Genomic DNA, 18,904 nt, shown 5'->3' with positions numbered 1-18,904 from the left:
AATGGACTCCAACTTCAGCATCATCACTCTACCTATTGTGTTTTTCTTCTCTGTGCGCCCTCAGGCTGTGCCTGAAAGCCGTGATAAATATAAAAACGAATCAAAAATTTGATTGCATTAATATAAAAGTTATATTTGAATTTACTGAGATGCACTTGTAGTTCTTCCAGAAGGTGTCGCCAGTCCCCATTATAACCTATAGGCTATTTTGGACATCTGTCTGCTTTTACTTGGTACCACTGCCAGTAGGACAAAACCACCTGAAGTAATAGCTTTGGGTTTCTTTAATTGAGTGGGTTATTTTATAAAAATTTTTTTACTTAAGGTGAAACCAAGAGCTTTTGCCGCTTTTAAATGATGAAATTGTATTGAATTTAAAACGTGTTTTAAATAAACAGTTTACATCTCTAAAAAATGACGTCTCATTCCCTTATTCGTCTAAATTAATGGTGCCGAAGATTTTCTTTTAAAAAGTGCTTTCAGATTCTAGGGCAAGTTAATTTGGTAAACAATAGAGGAGCAGTTTGTCAAGTGGAGGCATCTGGAGCGCCACCCATGAGTAACTTTTTGTGACCTCCGCCCCCTCCAAACGCTGGCGTCACGCAGGAGGAGGGATGGGACGTTAAATATGGAAAACAGACACGCAGCTCACGGAGACTCCACGCGCCTCCGACGCTGCGCTTTTCTTTAAGATGTTGGCCCGGCACGAGCCCAACGAGTCCAGCTAGATGAGGAGGCTTGTGCGTCCTCATGTGCTGAGTTTGGTTTGCCGAGTCAAAGAGATCATCCCCGCCAGATAGCGCGCAACTCATTGCCTCCTTTGTTACTTTTTTTTTTTTTTTTTTTTTTTTAGAGAGAGAGAGAAGGTGAAGGCTTCCAAATAACGCAACTGGAACCACATAAAAAGAGACATCTGCCGAGTACAAGGCTTGATCATCTTTGAGGAAGAAATTTGTCGCCATGAGTTCCGAAAAGAGCAAGTAAGTTCACTTTACTACTGTGTTTTTCGGATAAAGTACAACTTCGACTACAAAGTTTATTCGTCCCCGTTCCATCTGTAAATTGGAGCTTGCATTCAGGACAGATGTGGAGTAGAGATCTGATTTAAACTCTGCATCAATGGTGAATTTCGGTTCTGAGTAGTATTTCTGTGACTAGGTAAAAAAGAAAAAGAAAAAAAAAGTGGATTAAACCAATCGTGATCGGAAAAATACCAGTCACTGAAAAAGGCTCCGTTTGGTTGTAGATAAGCCACTGTTCCTGCACCGCTGTGCCGATGAACGGACGGTAATCTGTTTTCCAAGAACCTGTCACTATCAATTAGGAAGAGAAAGACCGAGCAGGCCCAGCGGTGGATGGATCATCTGTTGTCCATCTTTATGAATAAAGCTGTGCATGTGGCTCACAGCGCAGGCGCGGTGATATTAGATATGAAAACCACAATCCCGCGGTGTGTTTGTTTTCTCTTTCTTTTGAGCTACTCATTTTCAATAGAGGTCTATTCTAAACGAGACCAAGACAACAGTGTTATCCTTAAACAGAATTGGAAAGTTAGAGAATGGAAAGGCAGGAGACGCTAGAAATAAAACATTAAAACCTCATAACCGTCCCGTGGTGCTTCGACTATATCCTTTAAACGTATTGTACATCTTTCACCTGGGTAAGACTTGTTTTGTTGGAGCTTGTTTCAAGTTTCACATGCCGTTCCCTCAAGTTCAGAAATAACACAAAGAATACTGAATGTGTCTGTAGGAAGTGGATGAATAAAAGTGCAATTCTTGGTAAAAGGTTTACATTCTGTGATGAATCTCGGTGCTCTTTGATAAAAAAAAAAGTGTCAATTGGATTTATCTCAATGTAAGACAAGAAGTTGGCTGGATGATAATGTGGTGTGTTTTTTAATATGTTAAATGAAAGCACAATAAGCAGCAACTGAAGAGCCCTAAGTGAGCTCCAAATGACAGCCAGGTTGTCATCAATTGAAATGCCAAGGTATTTAGAAAAATACTTTATCATATTTTTACCTTCTGTGGAGAAAAAATGGACAAAAACCAACAAAGCCGTTCGTGTGCCTATCCGCACAGGCGTAAATATAGGCATATGTCTATATGTACTTTTTTAAAAGTACATATCCTTGCTTTTTCAGCTTGAGTTTAACAAATCATAGCAGAATAATGTAATGTGGAACAAGTAGGCCAAGTATATTTGCATAACTGGGTCATCAGCATAGAGATAGAGTGATGCATCACTAACCCAACCCACACAATTACTTTAAAGTTTCAAAAATGGTTTGACTTAATATAGAACCTTGAGGGACACCTTATCTGACAGTGTATAACTAAAGAAAGAAAAAAGCACTGAGTTAAACGACGTTTAACTAAAGTCCTACTGGGTTTAGAGTCCCAGTTGACGCCGTTTCCACTAAAAACCTAGAGGTTGGAGTTCTCGTCAAACAGGGTTTTTGACTAAAGTCCCAGATAAGGACAGGGGTGTGGGTGTCGTCCCCCCTGGTTGAAAAGGAGAGCGGGTTTTAATGTTTTTATCTTTTTTAATCTTTGTTTTTTTCCTAAAATCTCTTTCTCTTTCTTACTGTTTATTCAATGTCACATGCTGTTTTTATTTTTTTAATTATGTAAAGCACTTTGAAATGCCTTGCTGCTGAAATGTGCTATACAAATAAAATTTGATTGATTGATTGATAATAAAAAAAAAACCCCTGATAGATTAAAACCCAGACAAATGCACAATCTAAAAAGAAAATGTCTGAAAGCTACTGGCATAGGATGTCATTTAAAAATTGTATTTGCCATGCTCTTCATTTTTCAGAAAGAAGTGTGTACAATAGTCTTTTGAATCCAAAGCTTCATTTAAAAGTTTGGTGGAAGCAGCCACCAGACTTATGGAGAGATGAGTCGTTCCTTTATTGGTGATTCACAGTTGTTGTTTTTTTTTCTTCAAGCACTTTAGGGAGGATGAAGAGTTTCGATGGGGTTTAGTTAGGTAAATCAGAGGGATCACCATTTAACCAAGGGAGTATCAGGAATTGTAACGACTCGAAAGGAAGGATTAAAAAAAACAAAAACAAAAAAAAAACCTCATCACAGAATGGTAATGAAGTATAGATTTCCCTTGAAAAAGCACATTGAAGGAAAAACGGCTAAATCTGCTTTCTTATGTTTGGATTTATGACTTCACAAGAGACACAACAATCAAATAGATGTGAGTAAAGTATGGCAGATTAGAAAAATTTGCAGGTTTTCAAAATATATGGTGAAGCATTTAAGTTCCAAGCGATTCAGCCTTGTTGGACTAACTGGCTTGGGATCACCATTTAACGATGATTCACAAAAATAGAACGGCTAAACAGAAAAGCGGATGATCATCTTCTATACGTTAGAAACTATGTCCAGAGTGAGATGGGTTGGTATTGTTGAAAAGTCAGACTTGCGCAACAATGAATTTGTGCAAGTCATTGTTGCGCAATTCCTGGCACAACTCTGTAGCAAATCAGACTTTATTATTACCGTCGAACAGAAATCCCCTCCATCTGATTTGAACTTATTCTTCAAGCACCTGAATTGCATCAGCTGTGCCATCTAATGTTAGCTATTACATTTCCTTGGAATATTTGCAGGGTTGGGTTGAGTCCTCTTCAAAGTAAATACGAAGCGGAGAGTGACTTATCTGTGTGGGGGCGTATACACACAAGGCCTGATTTCTCTCTCTCCTTTGTCTCCATTGGGTGACACGTGGTTTATAGCAAGGAAATGTTTTTGTCTTCCTTTTTCTGTCATTTGCTTTCTTGCATGCCAAGGAAACAAAGAAGCTTCTTATTGTTAGGCGGAAACTTAACAGTTATGTTCCTCGGAATTGCACATTCTCTTAATTCCTTAACCAGTCAGACCTTCTTTGTTGGAAATTGCAAAAACCAAGACACACCTGTCCAACAGGTCGCGCATTAAATCACTTTTTTTTTTCAGGAATTGTGTTAGAACTTAAGTTTCTGCTATTTTGTTGCATCCATTTTTCCTGACAAGAAAGTAGACATTAGAAAGCACAGTAAAATGGGCTTTGTTGATTAAGTTTTCCCTGACATAATCAAATTTTGCACCAACTGTTAAGTTTTTTTATTTATTTTTTGCTGTGATATATCAATTTTTGAACTAGTATGGCAAAGTGGTTCACAGGTATAAGATTCACAAAGGATAATGACTAAATTACATGCTATCAGCTTGTGTTGCTTGTAGTCGTTAGCCTGTTCAGTGAGTGTGGAGATCTGACAGATCCTTTTAGTTTTCCAACTTGCAGCTAGAAATATCTTTAAGTTGGGTTTTAATCCATATTACCATTTCAGAAGTAAATACAATGTGGTCAGTGGTACTTCCTGGTGCGCTGGTATCTGCTTCAGTGTCCACTGAGGGGTTTGGTTTTGGCTATTTGGACTTATTAACTCCCCTCTTATCTCTTTGCCTCTACTAAAGGATTCACCAGGGTTATTTGTACCACAGTTTGATAACTATGGTTGTAATTATTCAAGTAACTCTTTCTATTTTTACTTTTGTTTTTATTGTGACAAGTGTCCGATGGGATTTCCCTTTGCTATTTTATAGGTAGCTACATTTTTCCTCAACCTTTTGAAAGTTGATTTGTGTGTAATATATAATCTAAACAGGCTAAGCATTATCTACAGAGATTGTTTTGAAGTGTGTGAAAATGTACCACTTAGTATAAAAGAAAATCGGCTAGATATTCTTTGCTAACGCTAACGTTAACGCTGTCGAGGCATAACAAACTCACCTGGCATAATATGACTGCAGGTGCTGTTGCATAGATGTCAATTTGAGATTGCTTGGAGAAGCTGACTAAGGAATTTTACAGCAAATTGAAATGTTTTATTTAACTTTATATATATATATATATAAAGTTAAATATATATAAAGTTGCATATTGACATCTATGCAACAGCACCTGCAGTCATATTATGCCAGGTGAGTTTGTTATGCCTCGACATAACAAACTTTATTTAACTTTATATATATATATATATATATAAAGTTAAATAAAACATTTTATATATATATATATATATATATATATATATATATATATATATATATATATATATATATATATACACACCGATTAATAATGGGCTCTTTGAAATGAGTTCCTCCAGAGAAGTTAGCCCCTTTAGCAAAGTGTAAACGTTACCAGCGCAGGGCTCCTAATTCATCATTGTACATCTTGTTGCACTTGCTGCCCTCATGGTAAGTCTAGCTGACTGCTGGGACTGGGTACGTCACTCTGTAAAGAGATGTAGATGATCCCTGATCCTGATCCTGCCTCCTCATGCTCTGGCGGGTTTATCCAGCCTCACGAGGGCAACACGAAGCAAAGCAGAAAGCTGACCACTGCACATGAAGTAGGCACAACAGGAAGTGAAAGCGGAGATCTAGATATGCTCCCATAACAATGATGTGACGAAGGAGATACGGTGGGATCTTATCTTCCATGTGTTCCCATGCTTTGGCCTCATGTTGATTTTGCTGAGCAATGCTAAAAGAGCAGAATTCAGGTTTCTTTGTGTCACTAAAACCTGCTTCACACACCGGCCGCGCGCTGGCTTCCCCTGCTGCATCCTGGGTGTCCCTGCACCACCTCCCTGTCCCAAGCCACCGTGTGAGGTGATTAATGCTGCTCCTTGGCCAGCAGGAAACTTGAAACATGAGCTTAGTTTGCTCTCCCGGTGCATTCAGTGGTTTTCTGAGGCGTTTTTCGTTGCACTTCGTGACCTGTCTTCATGCACCTAGCTGCATTTCTATACCTGCTGCAAAGGTGGAGAAAAGGAAAAAAAACAAACAAACTGCTGAGCCGTGTTCTCGTAACGCCCCCTTAACCTCATTTCCCACACATGTGGTGTGATTGTGCTGCAGTGAATGAATGCAGCTGCACCCTGTGAGTTTCAGAAGTGTCTGAACAGACGTAAACATACTTGTTGCCACTCCTCGTTCAGATGAGTAAGAAGTCTTACAATTTAATTGTAATGTTGTATTGGTAGCATAACCTCACACTGAAATTGTGGAAAAATACACCATTTAAGTTCAGTTTATTTATTAATTCGGGGGAGGTGGGGGGCCATCTAGTGCTATATGCTTATTAATAATTTATGACTTCCTCATTCCTTTTGGTATAAATATGAAGTCAATTTCCTTTAGCCCCTGGGTACTCAGTTGGAAGATGTGTCACTTATATCTCTGTACCAGGGAGAGTGAGCAGAGTGATAACAGATGTCTTAATAACAAACTTTAGACATCAACAGATTGGAAACTTTTTTGTCCAAAAGTTTAGCTAACTCAACTGAGGCTCCAAGTGAAACTGTGTGGTTTGGTAAGATCGACCTAAAATTGAGCTGTTTGATAATAAACCCTCAAGGTGGTTTTGGTGGGAAGATTCCCCTATAGTGGGACGTGTGTCATGCTGTGGGCCTGCTTCTCTTCAAATGGCGATAAGGTCTTTGTTAAAGAACTTAATGAAGAACTGAAGCACCTTGTTCTAAGCTTTGCATCATACAGAGGGTATTGAGAGACGATTGCTTTTGGAGGCTTGGCGTTTAACATTGAAACGATTGGATCTGATTTTAACCAATGGCTTGGCAGTGATGTATCTAATGAATCAGCTCAATGAAGCTTACTGGAAAATGTGTGTGCTGTAAACAACTCTGTGGGGAACAGGACCATGACATCTTAGCAATGTACCGCTGTCATCTCGCATCCAGATATAGGCAATAAAATGTCTTGTGCATTTGTCTTACTGCGGCTTTAATTGCTCAACATTTTGAAACGTGGCCGACACAGGCTGAATGACTTTGTTCACATCCTCCACTCAGACAAATCAAGCTCAATGGGAGAAATCCTAGGCGGAGCACTGATAGGAGATGAGAATCATGCGGAATTGCATAGGAAGGATGCGACCAAGGTTTGAAGATTTTAATTCGAAATTACAAAAACACATTTTTGGCATTAAAATAACGTAGCACCAAGTGCACTGAACCATAAAGGAAGATTGTTGTTAGAATAGCAGATATTAAGGTGTGAATGCAGTAGAGTATCATTGGCATAACAATGAAAGTCATTGTTCATTACTTTTCAACGCAGACCGTTGATATGCAAATTGTTTAAGAGTGGGCCAAGAACTGATCTCTGGGGAACACATTTGGTTTTAAGAAAGAAACTAGAGGGAGTACACTAAGCTTTCATACACACAATATGTTCTGAGAGTGAAAAGTCAAAGAAGAAGGCCTTACAAACTCTTTTCATCACAAGACTATAGAACAATCTCAGACCTAACCTGGCTCATTGCAGTGTGTAAAAGCATGGCCAAATCAACAAAAAAAATGTTCAGTGAACACAACAAACCACCGTAACATAACACAAAAAGATACCAAACATATAAAGTGTGCTGATAATACTCGTTCAAATTGTGTCAGTGGGATCAGGAACAAGATCTGCGCAAAAGAAAACAGAGTGACATAATCAAGTCCTTGAAACGAGTGGTACTTTCAGTACAGTTTGTCCTGGAGGGGAGGAATATACAGCGCAGGCAGGAGAAACCGGCAGCTAGAAGATAACGCAGAGCCTTTCCACGTAATGTAGCGTCGTAGCACAACTGCTGTTTAATCAGCGACAAAAGGAGGGCAGAGATATTACTGACATCGTCGATGCTGAACGCACACTTCTCGTGACTTGTTTGATGTCTTGCTATCGACGTTGTACCTCTGTCATCTCACATCCAGATATCGTTATCCTCATGGGAAATTCAAGCAAGCGTGGAAAGTAACTGAAGGGACACGCTGTATTCTTCCTGGCTTTGTTTACAGTGGCCAGCGCTGCCCCACTCTGATTAATTTGCAAGCTGACAAAAAAAACCTCCAGCCTCCCCTTCTGGCAAATTGCAGATGGGCTGATATCTTCTCAATCTAGATCAGTTTTAACGTGATTCTCTCATTTCGATTCTCTTCATGCTTGAGACGGTTTTAATGGAACAAACCGAGGTGCAGGTGTTGAAAAGTTTAGTCTGTGGCGCTATGTACGAAATGCTTGTGGCAGACCGATTTTCTGTTTATAGAAAAGGTTGCTTGACTATTTTACGTCATGTGGCCTAAAGCAGCTTTTTATAGCCTGGATGTGTGTACTTTTACTGGACCAGAAAAGAGAGAAGGTGGGGGGAACCAAATTTTCTTCCAAGCTCACAGGAACATTTTTAAGCAGCAACTTGATAAAAAGGAACGAAGTCTAGAGCAGAGAAGATAAGTCGCCTAAGATGCTCTCTGGATCTGCAACCTTGTTTTATGCCCAAGATGCGGCTTATAACTGTGATTGAAAAAAAAAAAAAAAAGACTCCCAATGACTTTCAGTTCTTACTCAGAGTCTGGTACTGACGCGTGTGCTGGCACGTTCAAGTGTTTCAGCTGCACTTGTGATACATGGAAAAAAACAACTGTTTGTAAAATAAATTCATGCTTCATGCTGCAGAGTAGGTTAATGAGGTTGTATCAGTTAGGTATGTTCAATAATATTGGAGGAAAAAAGTCAGACTCTAGTTTTGAATGTATAATTAGTTGTGGAAGTTAATCCAATGTTACTAACTAACTAGTTGTGTATACCCTTTACATCAGTGGTTGATAATTTCACCAGAAACTAGAAGAAGATCGCACTCCTCATCAATTACTTCATTTAAATCCCAGAAAAATTCAAATTAATTGATAAATGAGGTTTGATTAATTCTTGACTTATTTTTCAGATCTTGTAGCTGCGGACACAAAGGTGTTGGGAGAAAGGTTTCCAGTTAAAATCTGATCTCGAGCTGCATGTTGAAACATGCAGCCGCCCTACTACTAGAGTGCAGAGTGTAACTACACATCTGAGGAGGGAAACCATACGTGAATGTATTTCCACAACAAACCTTTCGGAGACACAGCGAACATGAGGAAGAACATGATCTGGCACAGAGGACCAGAACTACGATGTAACGATTTAGATCAAAGCGGTTTCATCTGTCAGGATGGCCCAGTCAAAGTCCAGGCCTAAATCCAGTTGAGAATCCACAGCATGCAGGGGATTTCACAGATGCCATCCAGCTATTATGCCTATAAGCCATAGTGATTTCCAAGAAAGTCGTGGCTAAAACAGGACTTGCTAGAAGAGCAAAGCTGGTACAGAGACACACCCCAATCGACCTGTTGGTGGTTCTGAAAAGCACCGAGTCATGCACAATTGGCTAAACTTTCTAGATTTTTATTTGTTAAAAAAAGGGGGGGTTAATTGTGCGCAACTGGTTCGGCAGATCAAATCCCAATAAAATGAGTATTGTTCATGACTGCAACATGATTTAAAGTGGAGAAAGTTAGAAAAACTGCTCAACGAATCCTTTTTGAAATTCGATTTAGTTAAATAAACCTTTGGAAATAATTGCTGTGATTTACAGTGAAGAAACCTATTTCTAAAAAAATTTCCAATCTTTGGCATTTAATCACCAATGTTTTCCTTTTTTTTTGTCCAGCAGAATGGAAGATGAAGCAGTGCTGGACAGAGGAGCGTCTTTTGTCAAGCATATCTGTGATGAAGAGGAAGTGGAAGGTAGGCGGAGTGCTGCTTTCTGACCCATTGTCCCGTTGGTTCAGACCGTAAAGCCTCGCTTGCCACGGCCTCTTGTGTCCACACCGAGAAAATTGTGTCATCTTCCCACAAGTATCGGCCCAGAAACTTCCATCAATGACGGATCTAATCCTTCTAAGATGACATTTTGCACACAACGGCCGTTCCAATCCTTCCATTGTCCGTCTGCTGAAGCCGCAGAAGAATCCAGAGTCACCCACATGTATTTGCTGAGACATCCAACATGTTTACCCAACCGCCACTTAAAGGCTCACACAAAGCGAGAGGCACGTCGGCGTTCTTGGCGCTTTGTCCCTCTGTTTGTCTGCTTTTAGCCTCTCCGCAATGGGAGTCCAGGGTTGGGTTTTTTTTAATCTCATCTCAGGTGCGCGTCGGTTTCTGCCGTAACGCAGGAGATGTCATTAAAATCTTCGAGACATGCTTCAGGAATGCTGAGATTGAATAGGACAAAAAATAAAACAAACAATAGAAACATGGTTGTCTCACTCTGACTTAGTCAGCTGATCCCAGTATTTGTAAGAGTTTAACTCTCTTCTTCCCTCTAATTACTTCCTGGACGGAATAAACGATCATTTCCTGTACGAGCCTCGAATGTAGGGAGTAGTTGCTCTTGTGACTGATGGCAAGCTTGTACTCCCTGCTGATATTATTGGCTTGTGGATTAAAGGGGTACTTCATAGTTTTTCAAATACGGTACTGTTAGAAGATTACTAGCTAAAGACTTCCTTTCGGTATATAACTCTCCTGGTGTTTTTATGTAATGTACATTCAGGCTAGCTTGTTCCAGAAGTTGAAGCTAACAGCTTGCCTTAGTGGGGAAAAGACCAAATGTTAGTTTTTTTATAAATGTTTAAACTGCCACTATTATGCACTCAGGAAACGCAGGTTAGAGACAGTGTGTCAGCAATTACCTTCCTGTGTGAGACGGATTCTAACAAATAACATGCAAATTGTTTCCAGTGAGAATAACTTCCTGATAGAAAAAGGAGAGTATGTAAAACTTAATACTCAGATGAAATATCTGTAATATTTTTTTTTACATCACTTTATTTTTATAAGCTACTTTGACTTGAATCACTTTACATTTTCTGATCGGAGTAAGTGTTTCACACAGGAAGATCCCTGTCGGCGCACTGCTTGTTATCTCCATTTCCCATGTAAATAATCATTAATTACTCTGTAAATAACCATCCAATTCATTTAAAGGGTCATCAAATAGTTCCCAGATTAAGAGCTGTGATGTTTTTAAATTGGAGTTATTTTAAGATGGTAAAAGTCAGCTTTGAACTTTGACCAGCTGGACTAGCTGTTAGCTTTAGCCTCCAGGACCAACTCATTTGAATTTAAGTCACGGAGGGAGCAATCCGCAGAATGGAAATTAATAACTACTCATAACCTCACTTAGGCCTTTATTTAAGCATTCATTCACTTCTAAAAGAGTTTTTTAAATGTTTATTCCTTCACCTCAGACTATTTGCAAAAATAGAAATATTTGTGACTCTAAAAGATGCTAAAATGTCCATAAATATCATGTTGGTTTACTGGCATGCAAATAATTAATCTGGAGACTTAGACTCATTCAAAATTGCGCTTATGGTTTGTTGCTAACCGGAAGAAAGTGGCGAGAACATTTAACCCACCTTACATGGACTTCCTGTTACTTTTGAGATTGATTTGAAAAAATCAATCAAGTCATGACATGTGCTACAAGTTTACTAAAGATTCCTTAAAACAGCTGCAGAAGGATAAAAAAAATGCATCTTTTGTTAATTATGCCTCTGCCAACTTGTATTAACAAAGTTAACATTATTAACATAAGATTTACGGCATGCCTTCTTACCCCATTATAATTATTTTTATTTAACAGTTAAAATATTTTCATTCTAATTTTGATCAGTGAAGGTGTTTGCATTGCCTTGTTTAATTTCATTGCCTATTTTACTTTCCTGTATTTGGACAATCAGATTTTCAGCCATCATTATGTAAAGCCTTTTGAGATGTATCAACACTTTCGACAGAACCACACATTAAAAATTCTGAAATATACCTTTAAATCTGTCCCTAAGATGAGGATGTATCCCATACAAAGCCAGATTACTTGGGTCTCTATTGTTTTGTTTTTTTCTTTTGCTGTTAAAATGGCGTCTCCTCGTCTATGAACATAACGGATCTTGATCTGTGTTCCTGGTGTGTTTCCGTTGTGCCGTCACAGGCCACCACACTGTGTACATCGGTGTGCACGTTCCCAAGAGCTACCACCGCAGGAGACGCCACAGACGCAAGTCCAACCACAAGGAGAAACGGGAACGTGTCGAGCAGATTGTGGGAGCGTACAAGTCCGACGCGGAGAACGCCGACGACTCCTGCACGAGCATCCTGAAGCCACTCAGTGAGTACATCTCGAATTGACTCTCAGATCTGATAAAAATAAAAATAAAAAAACATTCTACGTACGCCAGCGCCTTCACTTCATAATCTACTCAGGAGGTTTTGGATACATTTCAACATCTTATCGCAAATCATCGTCAAATGTTTCTGCTGCTAGGGAAGCCGAACAAAGCCGATGGAGCATGGGAATAGGAGTGGGAAGACGGCACAGGCTAATCTTAAAATGACACCCGACTGGCCTAATGTGTGTAAAGTTTACACAAAGAGAGGTATTCTCTTACACCTGGGCGCTTAACCACTGTGCTGTGCTCTTTGGGGTTTTGTGGGAAAGGATTTAAAACCTAAGTAGATGGAGACAATTAGGTAGTTGGCCAGCAGCTGAAGAGGAAAGTCAGAGAATTACAGATGTCACCCAAGATGGATGAGGAGAAACTACAACACTACCAGAAGTTAAGGATAATGTGAAATGTCCGTTATCATTTCTCCTGCTGCTGAGAGAAAACACGCAGGATGTTTTGTCATGTTTCGATTCTTAGGAAAATAATTTTTTGGCCCAGTCTACTTCACATTGTTTAGTCATAAACACCGACATTAACAAGAGATGGCCTGCATACCTTATTTGTTTTTTGGGGGGGGGGGGTTCCTTTGTGACTTCTGAGTCAGTTTTGTTCCTGGAGTAATTTTTGGAGGGCGACACTCTTGGGAAGTTTTACAACTGTTTCATGTTTTCTCCATTCATCAAACATTGAAAAAAATCAATGTTTTTAAAGCCCCTAGTGTCTTAGAAATAGCTTTGTAACCCCCATTTTCCAGAATAATGGGTGTCCATTGATTTATTTATCATCTTTACTTAAATTTTTGTAGATGATGGGGTTTTGATGAGGCTCTTTTAGTCTACTTTGTGTTGTCAGTGAGGCGCTATTCCTTGACTAATCACAATTGTCGGTGGCTAGAAAAGTCAGACCAAAAGTGTGATTAGTGACAATTACTTCATGATTTATTAATTTGTTAAATACTTTTTTTTTCTTAATGGAATGAATCATTTTTTTTAACAGCCTTAAAAAAACCTATTCACTCAGGTTATTATTTCCTGATCTTAAGATTAGTTTGATCTGAAACAAATGACTAAAAACAGGATATATCTGTAAGGAAGAAAAAAAAATTGTTTGTGATGTATAAAACCTGCTATGCAACAAAATAAAAATTTTAATGAGCTTTGCTGGTGGGAACGATCCAGCAACCTTCAAATCAACATTATAATTTGGCATCAGTGTAGACTAAAAGATCCACTTACTGTAATTGTACAGGGGGATTATCTTAACCCCAAGAGGTTTGCCCCAAAACATTTCAACTGCCAGCCGTATAATTATCACTCGCAGTACTGAAATTTACCTAAAATATCTTGTACGAATCTGTTTGAGGTAATTGTTAAGGTATTAAAATGAATGAAGAGCCGGAGAAAAAGGTAAATCTCCCAACTGAACAGGGCATGTAGGGAAAAATGTTAGGATACTTGAAAGTATGTGGGGAAGTAAACTGGTGATTAGAATGATGGTTTAAGTTCAGATGGGTTTGGATGATCTTTGTGATGAAATAACGAACAAATTAAAGGGTATCGGAAAAGCTGAAACTAAGGATAAAACAATGTAGAGTCAAATAAGAGTGTATTGGAAAAATGTAGAGACTTGGTTTGCATACAGACTTAAACTGAAGAATCAGGAGAAAAAAACCCACCTCTTATTCTATGCTTTGCTTCGTAAAGAGGGTCGTGGCTCTTGGATAATGAGAAACATTTGCTTTCTGGAGACGTGGACTCTTGTTAGTTTTAAATGTTACCCAATCGCCAACAATTGTCCGTGACGCATGCAAAGCACCGGTTCAATGCTGTGACGCTTACCGCAAATGGCTTGAACCGTAAACAACCATCCTCCACTGCAGTGAGAGAAGTTAGTTGAACAAGGCAGCTGTTAATAATAATAAATGGACCAAACAGCCTCTCTCAATTTCTCTGCTGTCGTTGCTAAAACTACAGGCACACTACAGCGCAGCAAATCGACTTTATCCATCAGAACTTCTCCTTCTGTGTGCTGATTGGCCCGATAAATTCTACTGGAGAAATCCAACTCAGTGGGAGAAAACTGATGGAGTGCAGAGGGTAGATGAGAATCGAGCAGAATTGCATATTCCAGGCTACTAGTTACCATCTGCCTAGGGATTTTCTATGTGCTTTAAAGAAAAAACAGTGACTGAGTGAAGCTAGCCCGTATTCTCACATGAAGATAAAACAGATTAAAGTGTATAAACACTCAGGTAAGATTTTACCTCTTTTTTAAGCAGTTATCTTCATAAGACTGATGGACGATGCTGATTTATTATCATGTCTAAACAGCTGAATATGTCCCTTTTGTAGGTAAGGGAGAATTGTAGCAGCCTGCAGCCAGCTGCTCTGAAGTAGACCTGGGAACATTACTCATACATCTGACACTTTCTCTGGCAAACTGTAGCGGCCTGAAACTTTAAATCCATGGCAAACTTTGATATGAGTAACCAGCCCATGTTTACTCATAACCTGTCCACAGAACCCATATGGAAAAAATCCCCCAAAAATTATTTCCCAAATGTACAGTTAGCATTTATTCCATTAACAGTTGATGGTGATTTTTCAAACGGTGCAAATGGATGAGCTAAATTCCTGGTCATGTTCTCAATGAAGAGGTTTCAGGGACTTCAATGTCGGACGGTAGAAACAACTTACCATTTGTTAACAACTATACCAGCTGATGTAAAATAAGGCAATTTTCCCACTATGTGTTTTAAGAGTAACTACTACATAGCAAGATATCTGAAAACTAAAAAAAAGGTCCAGAATTTACACTCAGAAATGTTTTTCCTGCGTTGTTTGGGAGTATGAAGTGAAGCATCAGGACAGAAGGTCTGCAGGAATGTACAGCTGTTCTGCCTTCTCACAGTTGTTTTTTATCAATGTCAGCTGTTGCTGCCACATGATTGTTTCAGATAAAGGGAGACTATTGAATATTGTGTGTAATGTTTGGACTGCAAATAAGGATGCATCTGAAATTCGTTGGGCTTCTTTGGCCAGAAGAACAAATATTTACACTGTGCTCTTTTTTCTTTTTTGCAAAAATACAGAGAATAATATGTTACTTTAAAACTGGTGGGAGGAGAGGGAAGACATCGGAAAGTTTCCCCCACGTTTTCATTTCGTGCATTTGCGACATGAAGCTGCTGTCTCTCAGCCTCGACGCTGCAGACGTGCTCTTGGGTAATCCTCTCTTCTCTGACGCTGTAATCCATTGTTGCGCCTCACGGTCTGGTGTCATGCAGCCTGTGTGCTTAGTCATCCGAAGATACCTTGATATGATAAGTGGCTTGGTCTCATTAATCTCCTTATCTTCATGTCTCAGACCCAATTTAATTACTCTGAAAATCATTTGAATTTTAACACAAGAGCTGCAGAATGCGACCCCCACTGCCATGAGCGCACTTAAAAACCCCTTAATTTTAACGTTTTAGTTAAAGTGCATGGAAATATAACAAAAACACATTTAATTTTTTTCGTTTTTTGCTCGTTTAATTAAAAATGATCATTTTTTGGCTGATTTTGGACTGCTAGACAAAGAGTGTGAACACCACTGCTTTAGAGATCCACCTGGAGTTTTTATTTTTTATTTTGCCAAAACCTTTAATCTTATGCTGATCGAACCAAAACATACAACTTCAGTTAAAGTCTCTGTACTGTTGAGCAAACTGCACATTTGTGATGCTTGAACCATTCAATAAATTAGAACATTATTAAAAAGTTCATTTATTCCAGTAACTAAATGTGATCAGGTAACTTGTTTTGTTGTTTTAGCCTTTTTTTCTGTCAATAAGAATGATTTTCCACTTACGGCCACTTGGTCATTTTAGATTAGAATATTACCGTATTTTCCGCACTATAAGGCGCACCTAAAAACCTTCAATTTCCTCAAAAGCAGACAGTGCGCCTTTTAATCCGGTGCACCTTCTATATGGACCAATATTGAGCCACAACAGGTCTAGCAACTACGGTAAGCAGCCGCCAACTTCATTTTCCCCTGTAGAAGAAGAAGCGCGCGGTGCATGCTGGGATAGTTGTCAAAACGCTGGTTTGTTAATAAAGTTTGAAAATACATTTAAAGCCAGGGAGGGGAGGAGAGACAGAGACTGCGGCGGCAGTGTGTTGGTTGGTCTGTGTTATCCAGAAAGCAGTTGGGCACAATATCACAACACCAACACCGTGAGTGAAACAATGACTGGGGCAGACTATTATATAAAGTACTCGGGGACCACATCTTTACAAATGTGGCTGTGTAATAATAGAGTACGGAAGAAATTGGCAACATAACTGTAGTGTCTATTCTATGCACCTTATAATGCGGTGCGCCTTATATATAAAAAAAGTTTTAAAATAGGCCATTCATTGAAGGTGCGCCTTATAGTGCGGAAAATACGGTACATTATCTTAATGAGAAAGTATGTTTAATACCTGCTTAAAGGTTGTTATTTACAATAAAACCCCATTTGGGCAAATTCTTGTAGTCATTTAATAAAAGAAACCCCAGCATAACAGGAAGTCATGCTTTATTAACTTTATTCCAACCGACGGAAAGTTGAGTAGAACTTAGAGAAATTGTTTTCAAAATAATTTTTGGGAGCTAATATTTCTAAAGAGTAACTATATCACAGAATGTATTACATCATAGTAATTTTGGTAGGGCAACAAGAAAAGATTTTATTTTAAGGCGTTATTTATTTATTTATTTTTTACCTCTTTACCAGTGTTGCCAAAAAGGCTCTATGTCTCAGCTGGCAAAATGAGTGTGTAATGTCTGTATCTAGTTTAAATCTTTAAAATTAAGTTTGGTCATGGACAAAAACGTAAGTCTGTGGGAAGCTATTTCATTTAGCAATTAAACTTATAAAACCTTTACAGCTACTCTGTATAACTCGGTAAATAATACTATGAATCTAAATGGTTTCTTGTGTTACTTTAAAATCAGTTCAGTCCACTTATAGAGGCCTAGTTAATTATGTAGTTATTAGGTAACACACAGATTAAATACAAAATAAAACATGATGAACCCTCCAGCTTTTTCCACGTTCGTAATTGCAGCAGAAAGCCGAGACTACCGCTGGTTGTTCATTCATCGACTCGGTGTTGGGCTGTAAAACAGCAGGCAGCGAGAAACAAGTGCAACCAAACGTGAGCAGCGAAGAGCAACTGCAACGGAACATTAAATTCCTCCCAAACACACTCATCCACACATAGACTCCCACCTTCTCATCAGAGTGTATCTCAGTAGGAAGGGTAAACAGTCTCATAAGGTTGAGTGAAGAGGACGGGCTCGTGTGTATGAAGAGCCACTGCCGGATTAAACATTTTTCCACTGTGGAGCCGTGAGCAACCCTGGTGACCCCATGGAAAATATTTGATGTTGGCTTTGGCTGTTTTACCCTGTCCTGTCATGCCGCACGTGAGCTACGCCTCTTCAACTTTCTCAGGAGAAATAATCAGAAACTGGCTGTAATAAATACAGATTGGACCATTGCTCTCAGATAACTGATGCAGGATATGTTAGAGTGAGGCACCATCGGATTAGATATGTGGGTAGCATTTTGTGCCGAACACGCAGTCCCGACTGAAAACACAAACACTTGTAGACAGTGCATACACAGCCGCCTTCCACTTCATAGATTTCCTGCTGTTTTGACCTTTATCTAAATCCCTATAATCCCGTTGATTCATCCCACCACTTGTAAGCTGTTTCTAACCACAACTAAAGGTCTGGCTTTCGCTGAGCACCGGTTGTGGGCGACCTGAGACGTGCTTGGTGATTTGGTACCCCGTGAGGTGGTGAGCAGTCCCGACACCGGAGATGTCCCGGGGACGTCTTTGGTCAGATCGAGATGTTTCACACAGGAATAATACCCTATAAGTCGATCTCCCTTGCACTTATCTTGACCTTACTGTAGCTTAATTTTAGATTGTACGAGTTCAAAAACGACTGTCCTAAATTAAGGTGACGGAGCGCTATTTCAGGATTAGAAAGTTACAAGCCATGTTACGTCGTCAAGGTAGACTGCTGACTTGTACTGTGTACAAAAAAAGCTTTAAAAATAGACTCTTGTGCCTCGCTACTTAACACGGTTGCACAACTTTCCTGGTAGTGTTAACATGAGTTATTTCCTATTATACAATGGAAAACTCTTTGTATGTAGGATACAAGACAAAGGGAATTATTGGTTTTAGAGTATGCCTGAGCTTAATTCAAGGAAGAGCAAGAAGATAAATAAATGCTAATGCATGCCAATAAACTCTATGATTTCCTGTTTAAGATCTCGCTATTCTCAGAAGGGAAGGGGAACGTTTTCCTCCTATGGGTGTGCTGCCAGAGTTTTCCCATCAAGCATCAATGGCTCTTTTCATACCAAACTCCGGATACAGAGTGTGGATCTAGCCTCTCTTGTAGATAACCGGAACATTACATTGTAACGATGACAGTGAAACGGGGTTCCCTTTTCCAGAAATACTCAACCAGTATCGCTGCATTTCCTAGGGTGTTCCTTACATGTGCTGATACCCCCCCAAAGGCCTCAGGAGCTGGTGTTTGGTTTGAAGGAGCTATGACATCACCCCGGTGAAATTTCTGAACACTTAACTCGTGCAGAATTCCTGCAGCTGTACGATGCACGTACCACCCGTCTAGAATGCCCCACCCCCACCGCCCAAGTCAAAGGTCAGATTCAAACCTGCCCTTTGACTTTAGCATTCCATGGCTCACTGTTTCTTCCCTTCAAGA

General features: G+C 39.4%; 1 protein-coding gene across 8 annotated transcripts in view; it reads left to right on the top strand.

Annotated features, from left to right (window-relative positions):
- Nucleotides 1–417: 417 nt before the first annotated feature.
- Nucleotides 418–18,904, top strand: part of LOC103473356 (electrogenic sodium bicarbonate cotransporter 1-like) — a 42,117-nt gene continuing 23,630 nt past the window's right edge. For 6 of the 8 annotated variants that reach the window (XM_081614034.1, XM_081614035.1, XM_081614029.1 and 3 more), the window contains exons 1-3: nt 418–980; nt 9,559–9,635; nt 11,887–12,063. In XM_081614034.1, coding sequence (XP_081470160.1) covers nt 961–980; nt 9,559–9,635; nt 11,887–12,063 — 274 coding nt within the window. In that variant the 5' untranslated portion in view covers nt 418–960. The remainder of the gene's footprint in view (nt 981–9,558; nt 9,636–11,886; nt 12,064–18,904) is intronic. The other 2 variants (XM_081614036.1, XM_081614030.1) reach the window with 1 other exon arrangement.

This window comes from Poecilia reticulata, chromosome 12, assembly GCF_904066995.2.
Source record: "Poecilia reticulata chromosome 12, P_reticulata-male-v2, whole genome shotgun sequence".
Classification (NCBI taxonomy): Eukaryota; Metazoa; Chordata; class Actinopteri; order Cyprinodontiformes; family Poeciliidae; genus Poecilia; species Poecilia reticulata.
This window is presented reverse-complemented; position numbering and strand designations above follow the sequence as displayed.